Raw genomic sequence first — 17049 nt, 5'->3', positions numbered from 1 at the left:
ACAGGTTGTATTATTATTCAGTCCTGCAATCAGGTCAAATTTAACTATCTGCTCTAACTGACAGCTGAATGAAAGAATAGAGGTCAATGCCTGAGAGCACTACATGAAAAAAAAAACCAGTTTGCCTATTCATTTGTTACAAAAATTGCCTCTTACTAACAAACAACAAAAATATGAATTTCCCTGTTGTCACCCACCGGAGCAGACTTTCTTGTAGTTCTTCTTCTCCTGTGGATGACCCGGCAGGCGGCACTGGAAACGGTACTGCCAGAACTCGGGGAACCAGGGGTTCCTGGTGTTGGTGTCCAGACGCAGCTTCAGGTAGTACTCATCAAAGGACTTGACCACCTCTGACTGCAGCTTCATAGTGATTCCCCCCTCTGCTTCTTGCTCATAACCCTCCACAACCTCGTAACGGTCTGCCCATCCATCACTGCAGGAGCGAGAGAGAAGAGGAAGGGGCTGTAATGTAAGGATCGCGGGGGGTTTTGAGTGAGAATAAAACATTGTCATAATTTAGAGTGAGAGGAACTGCCACATAGTGATGATACTCTATACTTGTCAATTTCATGAGTCTTTTATATTTGATTATTGTATATTATAATTTACCTTTAACTACTGGTAGTAGATCCTTGTTAAAAGTTTATTAAAAGACCAAAGAAATCCACAGAAATGATCATGATGTGATAACTCTGTTGCAAATGGTCACCTGCTGAGCTATTAACCTTACGCACAGAGTTTACAGAGGCCTAGTTTTGTACTGAAATTAATGTAACAGCTTGTACCAGCAACCGGCCGAACTTTTATAATGAACAGAAGGAAGTCAGAACTGGCTCAACGTCACGGCTGTATGAGCAGTGATGTGTAACCGATCGATGTAGTGAAATGCACTCCGATGATATGGAGATGATGATTTGATTGCTTAGCTTAGATAAAAAAAAATGAACAAACTACATTGTCAATGACTACAAATATTTGAAATTAACTGAATGATTCGAATTAGCGATTTGTAATATCCAGCTTTAAAGGAGCAGCTGGATTATAGAGGAAGTACAGGATGAAAACAGAACAAGGCAAAAGCCATTTAGAGATACAGAGCATCAAACATAGGCAGTAGTCAGAGTAAAGGGGAAAACTGAATTAGTGCAGCTGTGGTCTGAATCTCATGGTTTGTTTGTTTGTGTTCAGAGGGAGACTAATGGATAGGTTCCCATCAAACAGAAGCAAAACATGACAACAGAATAAAATCAGAGCACAAGCCCAAACTCTAGGTCGTGTTGTTTTCATTTAAATAATTAGATTCCACTACAACTTGGTAGACTGCAGCCTCCACTCTTGCACGATGTTAAATTAGCATGGCAGCACTGGTTGGAGGCTTATCTCAAGTCCACTGCAGTGATTGTCAATTCGGGAGGATGGAAATCTCAACAATAGTGCCTGAACTGTAATTGTAGGCTTTACACAACCCCCTGAGCTTGCTTGTTTGTTTGCTTGTGTAACCTTCCGTGCGAGAATCTCTACCCTTCCAAGCTAATTTGGACACGCAGCTGCCCAGTGGGCTCTCAGAGAAATGGAAAACACCAGTGAAGGAGACACTGAAAAACAAATTAACAGATAAACAGCACTGCTCTGAGCTCTGCACTTTCTCTAAATCTGAGCCATTGAGGGTTTCCGGCTGTATTTTACTCACTGTCTCTCTTGACTTTAATTTGGTCTGTGGGCTACTGCCTTGAAATACCTGTGCCGTTGACAGCTACACACCAATTATGTATGACTCTCCATGGAACCAATTACCTTGCACACATGGGGTGTTCTGGGTGATGGATAAGGACGCGTGTGTGTCTGTGTGCGCGTGTGTGCAGGTCAAAGTCTTTGACCTTTATGTCCACAATTACCGTCAGTCAAGAAGAAAGGGAAATTGCACCAAATTTGTTAGAATGTAAGGAGGACACTATAAAACCAGTGAGGTAGTATAGGTGTCCTCAACATAAAAGCCTTATAGATTCCTACATATTCTGGTCAGCAGCAGACAGACAGGGTGGATATTTCCTGTAAATAGATCCGATGAAATCAAGAAGTTGTTAAGGTGTCTCGGGCTGACCCTGACTTCTTTCTCTCTGATTCTGTCGGCTCCGTACCAGTAATCACATTTCTAAAGGAAAGAAAACTGCTCACTGTACCTAAAAAAAAAAAAAAAAAAAAAAAAAATACACCGTAATCAGCTCACTTACCAGTTTCAAAAAAAGACACCTTGATAGTTAGAAATTTAATGTCAACAAATCCCATGAAAATATCACAACCAGCACTAAATTACTGGTTCCTACTGCATGTACTCTACGGTATGTCCATCTTAAAAAAAACAGGTCACAAACATACAATTTCATTTTTCATTTCTGAAAAAGGCTGAGTCACTTCCTAAAACAGCTGTGCACTGTAGTTCTAAGCAAATGTTACTCAAACGGAAGCAAATATTGAATTTGTTGGGAACTATTTTGCGCTGTGGATGAATACACATTTGGTGCAGTGATTAGTAATTTACCGGACCAGGAAGATGTATGAGGGATTGACTCAAAATAAACCCATATTCATCATAATGGAGGATCATGTCGGCCAGTGCAAAGGTTGTATCACTGGTGTGTTTTTTTTAATAGTTTTTGGACAACAAAGGAGCTTTGTAGCACTGAGCTGTATCAGTTGTTAGTTTTGGCTTTTTTGTGGGATTTATTGACAATAACAAAATATATATTATCACCAGCCTTATACCTCAAATTATATTTAAAAAATGAAAAGAAAAATAACCCCAATATTGAGTGTTTTCCCACAAATATGTATTTATTTATATACTGTTGGCTAATGTCAATGGATGGCAGATGTTTATGAATAGGAAACGTGATATCTGTGCAGATCTGTAGGGCTATTACTGAAGTATTGTAATACAGTAAAAGCATAAAGTCAAACAAAGGTGTTTTTAGTCTAATGGATGCGGAAAAAAAATTTGATGATAAATGTTTTTTAAATGACTAGTAATGAATGTATACATGTATACTCCTAGTATATGCAACAAATACTGTTAAAGACAGAAACAGTGTTGGGTAATGGTTAGATGACACAATTCCAGCAGAGTGGTCCTCTAAGATCACAACATAATATATACGTCTTATTCCCTGGGTAGGCATATCTGCCTGTTACTTCTGTAAAGATGTTTTTGCTGTATTTTTATAAAGAACAGTTCAGCTGGCTCTTCGTTTTCACTCTCCTAATTGAGTTTAGAGTCAGAAACACGTGAACTTCATCGGCCACAGTCACATTTTGTTCATTCACTCCCAGTGAATACTGTCTCTGTCCCCTCCTCTCTCTTTCAGTGTATACAGTACAGATAGAGACACAAAGACAAACACACCCACTTAGACATTTGTGTGTCTGTGTGTCTGTGTGTGTGTGTTCCGAGTGTTTATCGTAAAGGCGACTTACCCGACAGGATAACTGCATTTAATGGTGTCTGTTCAATACAATTCATTGTTGAACATACTTGTTATAACAGAATAGTGGAAAACAGATTGGTTTTTAGATAAAGAGAGAGAGCGAGAGAGAGAGAAGGAGAGGGAGGGGGGGAGAAGTTCAACACTCTACATTAATAATGCACGAGGCATTGAAGACACGCTACACTGTTTCTCACAGTGGAGTTTGTGATGAAGTCAAATGACATTCCCTCTTCTCGCCCTCCTCTCTCAGGATCGTGCTGTCTGGCAGAACTCCAAACAGCTCATCAAAACTCTCAGGCCACCAGTGGGACACCTAATGGGTCAAAATCTAATTTAACGGCACCTCAATGTTCCGCAGCTTCACGCCGCATATTGGAAAGCCCATTATTACATAACCAGAGTCAGATATACTGGAGGAACACCTGTATAAGCAGATTAACAAGCCAACGCTGTTCAAGTATGTTATTAGTTCTGCAGTTGTCGTACTGAAGACGAGAAAGCCAGCAGGTGTGAATATGAAGAATTGTGGTCATGGTTTAAAGAAACTCACTTTTGTTGTTGGTAGGAGTCTAACCTCAATGTCCGGTGTCCAAGTGACTTTAGACACTTTAGTTCCTACAATGAGCACCTACCTACCACTGTAGTGTCCTACAATAAGTACGTAAGTACTCACTGTAGTTCCTACTAAATGCATCTGTAACTTGCAAGCAACAGTCATATGTGATATGTGACACTGCAACCATTCGCCATCTGCATGTAATCAGTTTTCACAAATCACTGTTGTGAAACAGGCCCAAGGATGTTCTGATGACCTGAGAAGCCTAGTGGACCTATAGAAATTGTGTAAGACCCTGAAAGTAATTGAAAGGATTTTGAATTCAATCTTGAATGTAGCAAAGTCAGCACTGGGGGGGGTAATATGGGAACGCTGTAGAGCGGTGAGTGCATCTTTCGCACACCCAAAGATGTAGTCACAATTTGATTTAGGGCACACTGGAACCAAACAAGTAAAGCCCAGAAGACTGAGGCAAAAATGGACAGTATAAATTAAATTTCTTTTCTCTTTTCGCCTCAACTTTCCAAATACATTTCATGAACCATTTAAGTCAGTACTTATCTATGCAAGTAAAGTTAGCAGCCTGCTATTCCTTTGAAGCCCTATGCTTGATAATAGGGCGTGTGTATCTCAATGATTTACTGAGACTTGATGATGTGTGGCATTGTTTAGAGGACTGCAGCGTGCCATCAGCTGGATATTTTATAGAGTAGCATACAACAGTGAATAGACTGAGAGCTCCCCCGACTCTCCCGGATGATCTAGTTCCAGTTTGATAGCACATTTGTATATTTATGAAGCCATGAATTAATTGGCAGGGCGGAAATTTAATCACATGCGCTGTTTCCCCTGGAGGGTGAATGGGAAGAGTTACTTTAAAAAGAGGAAGCGAGGATAGGGGAGTCGAGAGTTTCCTAATTGCTCTATTCAAGTGTTAAAATAAAAGTTCAGGTAGTTAATAGAAAAACTTTTAATTTGTCGGTCACTCACAAACCACTAGAATATCAGTTGGTCTGATTAAAGTAATTATGGTATTTTTAAAAGTGCAATCATGCATTAAATCTTTGATCTTAATGTAAAACACAGACGCACACTTTTTTTTTTTAACCTCTATTGTAACTTTTTGGTCATGGTCCACCAATCTCTTTTTCAGCGGTGGAAGACGTTCTCAGAGTATTCTGACAGCAATCAGTACATAAGTATCGGCAAGAAAATGTACGAAATTATCCAAAGTTTAGGTACTCATAATACAGAATAGCCCCTTCCAGAGTTATATTATTATTACTGGGGCATTCATGTGTAAGAAGCATTTTAATGATGTGGCTGGGCTAGGTGGAGCATTTTCTTCCTACTTTATATTCTGTTGAGTAGTAGTTTAGTCTCTTTCAGTGGTTCCCCACTTTTCTGTCTGACATACCCCCACAGCCCCTACAGATGAGCTCAAACCCTTCATCGACGCCACTTCCAACTGTGCTCATTTGCATGGAAAGGAACGGGATGTTTTTAACACTATGAATTAGACAAAATGGATATTGTTACAATAATCTTTTGATCAAATGCATTGAGATCCATGGGGCCTGTTTCACAGAAGCGATTTGCGGCCACTGCTTGCATGCAGGTTGGTGTCAGCATCACATTTTGCGAATTGCAATTAAACCCACTGGGCTCTTTCCTAAATTTAGTGAGCTTGTGTGCACATGCATGGGTCATAAGTATGGCCTTTAGTTTGGTTAGAACAATGTGTTAAGATGAGCGAGAGGAAATAATCTCAGCTGTGCATTTATTTTCCCACAGCTATAGATATATACTGGATATTTTTTACAGAAACCATCATTTCTATTTTGTAACTTTGCGAAGCTACTCCACATTCGTTCTTCATATGCCCCAGAAACTGCAGAAGAACTGCAATTCTCTCTCCCCTCTCTGCCTCTATCTCTCCCTCGCCATAGTCTCCCACTATCCTTCATTTCTCTTATTTTCTGTGACTGTGGAGTTAAAACAGGAGTGATGGCGGCTTGTTAGCTACATGCCAGCAGCAGCGGGACTCTCTTGAGGTGGCACAGAGGGCCCTGGGTGAGCCTGGGAGCCTTTAAAAGCCCATCCAGGCTGCTTTTACTTATTCATCATGCCTACTGCTTACTTATTCATCATTTACTATACACATAAAAGAAACCACATACTGCATCCTGCATTTTTACATTTTTGCAATGCTCTGTGTAAAATGCTGTAATTGTACATGAGAAGAAACAAATCCAAGAGGGACCAGGTTGGTAGGTCTTGGTATATTTACTTGACAAAGACCCTGTAGGTCGAAACTATGCATCATTAAATTTTTGGGAGTGTTCAAAATTCAGTGTGCGGATTGCCTCTCCTTTTCCCTTGTATGCTGCTGTGCCCAACAGGGGTTGGATGTGCACACTATTCCCCTCCTTTGGTTTAAATTGTGAAAAATGTTACATCACAGTTACTCAGACCACAAGATGATCTCTTCAAACTGCCTATTATGTCCGACCAAACGTCCAAAACCTAAAGTTGGTTAATTTACAGTGATATAAAACAGGAAAAAGCCACAAATCCTCACATTTTAGAGGCTGAAAGCAGAGAATGTTGGGATTTTTGCATTTAAAATGAGTAAACGATTAACTGCTTATTTAAATCATTGCTGATGAATTTTCTTTTAACCAGTTGATTTAACATTACAGTGGCAGATCCTGACTGATTTGTGGTGCGCCTCCATTCGCTGTTCTCTTTGTACATACATGTTATATCTATAGACTTTGGTCCAGCGTTAGCTGTCTGTACAAGAAAGCATTTCAGCTTCTGCAAATCATGATGTGACAACTATGTCCAGATGCAAAGCCAGCGTGCTATTTTTGATCACTCCAATGTCATTCACCCATCCCCTCGCACAAGGGAACACAAGGCATCAATTGGACCAGAGAGATGTCCTTGACAATGTGTGGCTGCTTCCAATTAACATCAGAGGCGTGTTATAAATATTCAGATGCTGCTCATTGTGCTCCTTCCCTTAGTGGAACACAAACAGATGCAATCATGGATCCTGACTCAACTTGAATATACTTTCCCGAGCCACATGTGCATATGAGTAATGGAAGCAGGGCTCCATTACTGAATGAACATCGACAGCGTGTCCTTATCTTATAATTACAAGCTTTGTTACTGTTGTTACTGGGAGGAAATTTCTCAGATGTCAGCCATATTTTCTGAGAAGGGGCTATTGTGTTTGGATGGCTGGCAGACTGAATGACAGATCTGCAGTGTGACGATCACAGGCCTTTTAGTCAAGTAAATCCAGACCTGCTTACAAAACGGATTCTGGGCTTGATTCCTGCATGACTTGCCCCAGTGAACTCGCACTAAACTCCCATGTAGATTGCGTTAGTGCAGAGGGTCATGATGACAGAATCATGTTGCACAGAGAGAATAAAGTGAAGATGGAGGCTCAGTGCTCGACATCACTTCTCTTCTGTTTCAGGACCCACCCACCCCTCCGCTGCCCTCCACACTTTCTCTCCCCCTCTCTTGAGTACTTACATTCATAACTAATGTATCGGTAGCCATTGTGCTCTAGCTGAGAGCCTAACGACAGAAAGATGTTTCTGGACAGTGAGCCAGGCATGAGTGTTCAGCATGTTGTCAGTCGCGAGTATCATGCTGCACACATCTCAAGATAATACTGAAAAGGGAATAGGGGAATTATGCGCGATCTGGAAAAAAGTTTTCTTGCGATTTTAGTCTAAACGCAGTCCTTCAGCGTGTGAAGCAGAAAGGCTGTAATCCCCTCTGCTTGACAGGAGGAGGGTAAACCGTTTATTTTATCTTAGAACAAAAATTTCCATCAAGTAACTGAACAGAAATCATTTATCTGCAGTCTTAGATTTCCTTGATCTTGTTATTCAAATGGTTTTCATAAATCGGAATATATTTTAAACACGTGATTCAGGAAGGATGACTTGCACTAAAGCCAAAAAGAAAAATTCACTCTTAACCTCTTGAACATATACAATTCTGGATGAAGTAGATACCCATTTATTTTGGTGCTTTTGCCAGAGCTGTGGCCAGAGACAAGGTCTCTTTTGGTTCATGCCCCGCTATTTGCCAAATTACTCGCAAGAAGAAGTCAACAGGCAGAATTCCATATCCTCCGTGCTCTCCATCCTGAGATGGGGAGGAGATGAGAGCCTTCCAGATGCAGCTAAATGTGTTGCACCACATCTCTCTCTCTCTCTCTCTCTCTCTCTCTCTCTCTCTCTCTCTATCTCTATCTCTGGTGCCCTAAACGTTTCATTTATTCAAGCTCAGAGGAAACCTGACTCCCCTCGTTACAGAAAATCGAATAGGACTGCCAAATGCAGAAATGCATGTGACACACAGAATAAGGGTTCACAGTTCTTCTTTGCACCTCAGCGCAGTCTCAAAAGACACAGTCCTGACCGGCTAATGACTAGTGCCAAGGTATTACAGAGGTGGAACATCCACAATCCCGTCTCAGTGTCCATCTTGTCAGGAATAAAATAAAAACAAGATTCGAGCATTCAAAATGGGACCCACACCAAAACTGTGAGGGTAACACAGGGACAGAAAAGAGCGTTACATGTGGAAAAGCAGCTTATGCAAATGATGTTTAGTAATAATAGCATTCAAGCAGCATTAGAGGGAGAGAGAAAACAAATGATGCTAATTGCAAGAGAGCAAGCAGGCAGGCAAATGGATAGAAGGGTTCACTCCATGCTGCCATCCAGAAGCTAGGCCTGGTTCTGGGGAACAGGCCGTAGAAGCAATGACAACCAAAGACACTGTACAATAGATGTATATCTCTATTTTAAATCTGCAAAAACTACAGCTTAGCAGAGAGACTTGAATTCCATGGCAATTTGTTTTGCCATGTCGGTGGAAATTTAATAGAGTTTCTCAAGAGTTTAATGGTGTTTGTCTCAGGGAAACCTTGGTTAAAATCACACACTGCCAGATATTTTAATGGAGACAATGCATTCCTGCCAGCTTGCACAATAAACTCTATCATAGTCACAACTAACAATTTGACAGTCCAGTCTATGGTTCATCACATTTCCTCATTTGCTCATTTTCTAACATGCCTCTTTTTGCCGCAGCAGTAAGGGTGTGTGTCACCTTCACTTTTTTAATTAGCATGATCTTGAGACCTGCAAGAATTTGTGAACACTTTTCTTTGGTACTTTTGCAGAAAATCTGTTCATTCTTCTGATTGTGCCATCTTTTTTTTCTAGAGGTCTCTGTACGACTATACTCTACAGTTACAAATGTGATTACCACAGCTGATCTGCATCAGATAAAGGATACTAGATACATTTTCACTCCTATCAAGTGTCTCCGTTATGTCATTTATAATACAATTAGTTGTAAAACACAAATATATTTGTATTAAGAGCATTTTTTTTTAAGTAAGTACTTAACAGACTTTCTAGGGTCAACATCGGTGCCTGGATTACTTATATTTTGTTTTAAAGCACAAAATTATTCTGGTGACAAACACAATCTATAAATGGAGTAAGTGTTTCAGCAAAAAGTCAAAAACAGGTACACGTTGGTGGTGGATCTGTAATAATATGAGACGCCAGAGCCTGGGAGTCATTGTGTATATTGCTCTCTGTGGGCAAATAACAGGCACGGAACCCGTGGCCATTTTTACAGCATCAAGTACGCTCTATGTAGAACACAATGTTCCCTCACGATGTTCATACGTTCCGAGATTGTAATACCTCCTCACCACACACACTGAGAGATAAATGAAGAGGTGGATTTATCAGCGCTAAGATAAAGTCAAACAACATTCCTGGTCTCCCCAGTGGAGCGTAATTGGGAAATAGCTTTCAACATCCCTCTACCAGTCTTGTGGCTGTACTCCAATAAAGAATAAGGCTGCTCTGAAGGTAAAGTGGAGCAATTATTTTATTTTATTTTCATACATACTTTCAGCTTATCATGTGTATTACATATATCTGTAGCTATTGCTTGCTCTCTCTTGGACTTTAAAGTGGTTCCTCCCCAGGGTCAGACTGATTTCTGATTTATGCCCTAAACTCTCTGGACTCAGTGGAGAGCTATACAGTTGCGACTTCAAAGAGGCTCTGAGGAAAAAAATGTTGTGCTAATACATCTTGGCAAGGTCTATCTGTCACAGAACTGCCAGATGCTGAATTGAGCCTTCGATAGTTTATGAAAAATAAAGCAAAAATACAGTTTCAAAACTAAGACGGGTGTTATTTTGCAAGGCTCACAAGAAAGGAGGGTTAAATTTGTCATTTCTATAAATTACAAGCAGAGACACTTGAATGTATATAGGGAGATATTATCGATGCAACAGATGTTGTCACACTGCCATCTATAAAACAAGCTAAACGCTTGTTTGTGCCATGCTAACTCCCCCCAGGCGGCAATTACAGGCTCTATCAGATTGCATCCCTTAATAATACCAGCACTTTTCTGGAACTAAGGAAAAAACAGCCCTTTTAAGCCTATTGACAATTGATTAATAAGACTTCAAACTAAACAACAAAATATGTCTTTTTGCATTTCCCTCCAAAACAACATACAGTGTGTGACAGGCTGACACTGTTCATAAGTACTGTGAAAAATTACTCGTATGACTGTTGTAAACATCTGAAAAAACTTTTAAACATGCTTTAATAGATTTTTGGCCCCTTTGGGGCAACACAACAAGCTATTAACACAACAGTGATACATTCTCACATTTGCTGAAAACAGTTGCCCGCTGCAGCTGGAAATGCGATCGATGAGTGCAGCAAAGGTGAACTGAAGCAGTAAAGTTGCGGAATGTAAAACCAGAACAAACCCTTAAACTCCTCTGTGGAGCCAAGAGGAACGGCAGTCAGGTGATAATTCTCTGTTGGGTTTGTGACCGCACATTACACATGGTCATCTTATCCAAGAATATTGATTAGTGCGGGAACAGATTTACTGACCCATCTATCCATACCCACAGTGATTCCATAGCCAAAGAATCCAAATCTACTCCTATCCATCTCCAGTCAATTAATTACAGAATTGACTGACTCTCCTAATCTGCTCATCAACCAGCTCCCAGCTCAGTCACACAATCATATCTGTTCTTAAAAAACAAACGAAGGTTAAATCAGTACGTTTCTTGTGCTTCCTGCTTCATTCTGCCTGAGTGGAATGGGTTTCTCATCTAACAGAAATCACTTTGAAATGTACTTGAACACAACAAGAAGACAGACGTCAGTGTCTTCTTGATTGGAACGATGCGGATAATCTATGTTGGCAACGTGTGTCTGCATCTGTGTGCCAGAGTGTATGCATGGAATAAAGGTTGTCTCTTTATGTGCGCCACTGTGTGTGTGTGTGTGTGTGTGTGTGTGGGTGGGTGTGTGTGTGTGTGTATGTGTGTGCGTGTGTGTGTGTGTTTGTGTGTGTGCAGTCATAGAGTAATGGAGGCAGCTGATTGGCATAATCATGACTGACATCAAAAGGAGAGAAAGACAAGAGCTCCTGACTGACAATAGCAGCGCAGAGTGGAGGTAAAGTGTTGAAGTGATGCAGAGTAGGGTCTGCGGGTCAGGGATAATACGGGTCGAACACGCTGCCACACCTGGCCCTTGTCTGAAGAGCAGGTTACCTGAACAGCAAAACAAAAGCTCTCAGATTTAAAACTCTCTGCTTGTCTACTTGCAGTTTATGGAGCCACTGCTGTAAAGTGTTTTTGTCTGCGGCTTTGGTTTTCTATGAGATGAGGTGGAAAAACCACGACACAGTCCGCTCTTGGATTTTCCAAATCTTCTTTAAAGTATTTCTGGCACATTATGGCTTATGTGATTTTGTTTGTTTGTTTGGGCCAAGTGCAATAAAATGGAGAGGTATAAGGAAGTGTACAGCACATGGCAACAACCATCTCCATCTCGCTGATTTTTACGAAACCTGCTGTACACGCCTTTCCTTGTCCTTACAAATTATACTGACTATCCTAAGGTGGTGCTACAATTAAAACACCAATATTCTCAAATGTAGTATTGCATTAACATTCCTGGTTTACTGCGAACAGAGGTGGTGCATTTTGGTGGGGTGCTTTGACGTTTGAATTGTTATGCTGATTGGTCTGATGGGGTTGCTATAACTTAAAGTAAGAAACTTGGAGGGATAAAGCTCCCTGTCACCGACACTGCTGCTTGTCCTATTATGATTATAGCCATGCTGATTTTAAAACTGTATGTGATGACTCTTTCAGGGTAAAATGTAAACTTTTAATCTTTACCAGTGTTGTAGCTGACTCATACAGGATCTCATTAAACATTTAGCTGAGCTTTAACCCCTTCCTTATTGCTACATTGCCCGTTTGAATATAATTAGCCTTTTGTTGACATCAGACTTAGCAAAGTGAAAGATAATAAATTAGCAGTAATAAAAGAGAGACTGAGTGCGTTAGATGTTGGGCCTGTCTGTCTGTCTGTCTGTCTTCTTGCTCTGTCACTTTGTTTCATTCACCCTTTGCTTGTCTTTGTGTATTTTACCTCCGTCCAACTCTCTGTAGCTCTCTGTGCGCACCCACACATACACACACACTTCATAAAAGAGGTTTCTTTAGAGGTGAAAGCATAAATTAGGCAAACAAGCTCCCCTTTGATGAGCTAATACCTGTCTGCCAGCATCATTCAGTCGCTGAGTGTGTGCCAAGAAACACACGCAGCTTGGCATCTAAGTTGGCCCCGACTTCCTCTGTCATTTTTACACACTTTATCTCTCTATCTCCTTCTCTCTCCCTCTCCCTCTCTCTCTGTGACCCAGAAGCATTTGTTCCACCCATGGAGACTTCCACAAAAGCTAAAAAAAGACCCACTTTCCTATCCCATCCTATGGAGGAAAGAGGATAGGAGAGGTATGGGAAGGAATGTAACCCCAGAGTGTCATTATAATGGATAATTTAAAAGGCATGTTCTGCTTCTGAAAAGAGAGAGTGCCCCTGCCAAGAACTTAAATATATAAGATAAAATGGACAAATAGAGGCTAGTAAAAGCAACACTTGTCTTCTCTTCATTTCCACCACTGGGAGATATTATAGGAGATAGAAAAGACTTCTGCAAGGATAATGGCAATGACAAAAGAAATCCATTCATGTGTTCGTGTTCATCAGACCCGAGAATCTTGCATACAACAAAAACTCATTGCCAGATTTTATCTAACGCAACAAGGCTGGTGTTTTGATGTATTTTTCTTGTAAACAAATCCCATTAAAAACTAACATTGTTTTAGTCTAGGTCTTAATACTTTCCAACTTCCCTACCCTGTCTGTGGTTCTCAGCTCAAACCAGATGGTACCTATGGAAATTTTTAAACACGGGTCACTAATATATTGTGTGATTTAAAAGATGCCAAGTATTTTCCTAAAACCACTGGGCACTGTAGTCTTTAGAAAAGTCACTCAAATAGGAGTAAATTGTGCATTTGTTGGGAACTATTTTCCGCTGCGGATTAATACACATTTGGTGCGCTAGTGGGCATTTACAGAAAGAAGAACTGCAGATGACGTTGTTACATGAAGACATACAAGATATTTTTAATTCAACTATGATAGAGACTGACACAAGAAATGTTTTCACCGGACTGTACGGTATTTTGTCTCTTAAGTTCTTCCTGTTGGAGGATGATGGGTCAGAATTTGAGCTGCACTCTTGCAGTGTTCAGCAAATCTCTAACGAATACTGCTTAGCCAGGCTACAAGCCTTGGTCATCCTTAGCTGTCTTGTCAATGTCCTCCTCATGTAACAAACGGGTGACAAATGCCCCACAACAGGCTGGTGCCAGAGACCTTCTCTTTCTCTGAAATGATGGGGGAAAGATGTTGCATGAATGAACTGAAAAGTAGCATCAAGGTTGCTGGGGCTTTTACTGACAAGTGTGAATGTTCCTTGAGGGCTAATTCCTAGTGTAATGTTCCGCTGTATAAGTGTGTGAGAAGACTCTACTTGCCCTTTTCTAATGACTAAGATTACCACTACTGTCACTGTCATTCAACATTGACTAAAGGAGAGAGAAAAAAGAAGGAGAAATATGGAGAGAAAGAGATGGAGTGAATATGCAAAGGGGAGAAGTAATCACAAAAGCAGATCATGTTGATTCAGTATGGTCTTCATCTGTACAAATATTTGTGTGTGCTTCTTTTTGATTGCTCGGAATGGCTAAGGAATGGCTGCCATTGCAGAAAAAAACCAAATAAGGGAGCACAAACAGGGCGAGAATGGACTACAGGTATTGTTTCCCTCTCTAGTTTTGTGTCTGTGACAGAAATACCAATTATTCATTGCTGGAGAACATTTCTATTCAGTGCTATTGGTATGTGGTCTAATTCTTCTTGGTTGCCTTGGTGACATGCACATCAGGAAGAAAAACCCGGCAACTCGCAGCCTCCCAGCCTGTTAACCGATTCCTTGCCATCCAGAGACATGCTCTCAACTGCGGATTAAAAGGTTAAAAAAAAAAAAAGGACACATCCATACCTGCCAATGAGGAGGAATTCCCCAAACACCTCTAGTCGCCTCATGGCCATCAGGAGACCTCGGACAGTCATGCCCTCGCAGAAACACACCACTACACGGGCTTTGGGTAGACGTTCCCGTAGTTTCCTCAAAAGGCGGTCAAAGTGCTTCTCCCCAGCATTACTGTAGATCTTGTCAGAGTGGGCGATGCATAAGCCCTCCTGAGAGGCCAGCTCTTTGAAGGCCTCCATGCCACTCTCCCCATAGTTTCCTGCAGGTAATGAAAACAACAGACCGTTACTAACAAATGAGAATCCAGCCAGAAAAAAAAAATCCTGTCCTTACTGGAATTAAACAATCAAACTTTTTCCCCTTATGTAATGTATTTTCACCATTTGGTAATACCACTTCCAAAATGAGCGTCTGTGGGTGTGGGTAATACACTGGCTGTGATATTTTCACTAACTGTGAGATGAAAATACGGGACATTGTTCTCCGATTGTAAGTCACACAATCGATGTGTTAGAAATAACAGTCATTACATGCCTTGTTGCTTATAAACACGTTAACATTATTAAATAGCATGGTTAATTGCTTTAAATTCATACATTTCTTATCATTTTCACTGATGGACAATCAATGTAGCACAGCCCCCACAGCAGTTGCTCAGCACATCAAGCCCTGGCTGAGCGGAAGCTCTGATCCTCTATTAATGAGTGTCAGAGAGTGTACTTACTACTGATTGCAATCAAAGTCAGAAGGGGTAGATAGACAGAAGATACAGTAGCTATCCTTGTTTAACCATCCCAATCAAGCCAACCCAAATAGGAGCCCTGTAAAGCTGCTTGATTCTAAGTCTTCTATATCCATGTGGACTGCAGTGCTTGACTAATGTGTCACAGTCTGGATTGTTGATAAAGCCCACAGCTCTTTAGCATGAGAGCTGGATTACACGGACAATCCAATCACTGGTGAATGCTTGAACAAGTGTCTGTGTGTGTGAGTTTGAATGTGCATGTGGTCAGAGGGAAATTTAGAGCACCTATCCGTAAAAATCGGAAAACATTTGCTGCGCATTTGCCTTGATGAGAGGCCAAGTTCCTAAGGGCCTCCACGCTGCATTCCCCTTTTATGGGTGAAAACAAATACTCTATCTGTGCATTGCGTGCCTTTATACAGCAGGGAAGACAGCAGTCGAAATAGGCGTCACAGTAATGCATTTACTCTGGCCCATGGACCCATGCGTTGGTTTTCCAATAGTTCTTTGATGATTTGTACATTCGCCTCATTTCATTCTCCCACTGGTAAATGGAAATAACGAAATCTAATTATTTTATTCTTTCCATCTAGGCTGTGAGACGGGTGGATGGTGGTGCATGAGCCGACAGCCCATTTGACAATGACCACCAAAAACGTGTTCTGAGTATTCCTACCAGACTGAAGATAATCAGGACAGGTAATTTATGCAATTTGTACAGCCCTAGCTGTTGCTACGGGCAACGAGCTGCATTTATAACTTGTCTTAGGCGGTGGAGAGGGAAAACTCATGAGCTTAAGCCGGTCGTGACCACTATTTCAGAGATAACTGAAGATAGCGCAAAACAAGCGGATTTACATATGGCTTCTTAAAGGTCAGGGTGAAGTCTGCATCAGGCAAATTATGATGGGAAGTCTCGGAGATAAGAGTTTACTATGGCTCCAAACTTCTCGGCTGTCATCTCTTATGTTCAAAACTGAACATATATTCAGAATTTATATTTACAGAAGGTCTGCGTGTAAAAGAAAGAAAAAAAAAAAACAAAGCTTGCAAGGTTGGAATTTAAATTTCACGTTTTTTTTTTTTAGAAGGTATCCTACTTTTACCACTCACACTGTAGCCTGAGTAAGTGATGTTGCTGGCAATAAAATTCATCTTTCCCCAGGCAGGTCTTTCATTACTCTTAAATTATGACTTCGGTCCCAGAGGATCCTCCTGTAGGTATGCTGAAGGTCAGACAGCTGACGCCACCTAGTCATAACTCCAGGTACTACAGCTCCCTGACTCCCTCTCTTCATCTATCTAGTAGCAACCTGTATCAGAGCCCCTCTCCAGCAACTGACTATAATAGGACACTCCAAAGATGTTTTTACACTCCCTGTGAGTCCGCAGCTCCTGGGGGGTTTCTTGGGTAATGTAGCCTGTCAGTCATAATTTCGGTGCACATCACTGACTGCGTTTCACTAAGACTTTAATGAAAAGCCATGGACATAATTCACTTCACAGTAATTACTCTGTCTACCCAACCCGTCTCTCCTTTTTACCTCCTGTCTCCACCATAACTGTTGAGTTCTCAGAAAGAAAAGTGAGCTCATCGTGGTATGAAATACTGAGCGCTATTATTCCTAGGGTTTCTGAGGAGATAAGACACTCCTTTTCATTTCTATGCATCTGGTGAAATTTGAAACAGTAACGTCATTTTTCATCCCAGCCTCATCCTCCTGACTTTGGACCCCACGGAATTTA

The 17049-nt window shown here is 41.0% G+C and overlaps 1 protein-coding gene across 1 annotated transcript in view; it reads right to left on the bottom strand.

Moving 5' to 3' along the window:
• Window positions 1-17049, bottom strand: part of grm1a (glutamate receptor, metabotropic 1a) — a 28198-nt gene that overhangs the window by 9512 nt on the left and 1637 nt on the right. Inside the window, exons 2-3 of the mRNA XM_040125777.1 lie at window positions 14568-14817; window positions 198-433 (exon numbers count right to left, since the gene is read on the bottom strand). Coding sequence (XP_039981711.1) covers window positions 198-433; window positions 14568-14817 — 486 coding nt within the window. The remainder of the gene's footprint in view (window positions 1-197; window positions 434-14567; window positions 14818-17049) is intronic.

This window comes from Xiphias gladius, chromosome 4 (assembly GCF_016859285.1).
Source record: "Xiphias gladius isolate SHS-SW01 ecotype Sanya breed wild chromosome 4, ASM1685928v1, whole genome shotgun sequence".
Lineage (NCBI taxonomy): Eukaryota > Metazoa > Chordata > Actinopteri > Istiophoriformes > Xiphiidae > Xiphias > Xiphias gladius.
This window is presented reverse-complemented; position numbering and strand designations above follow the sequence as displayed.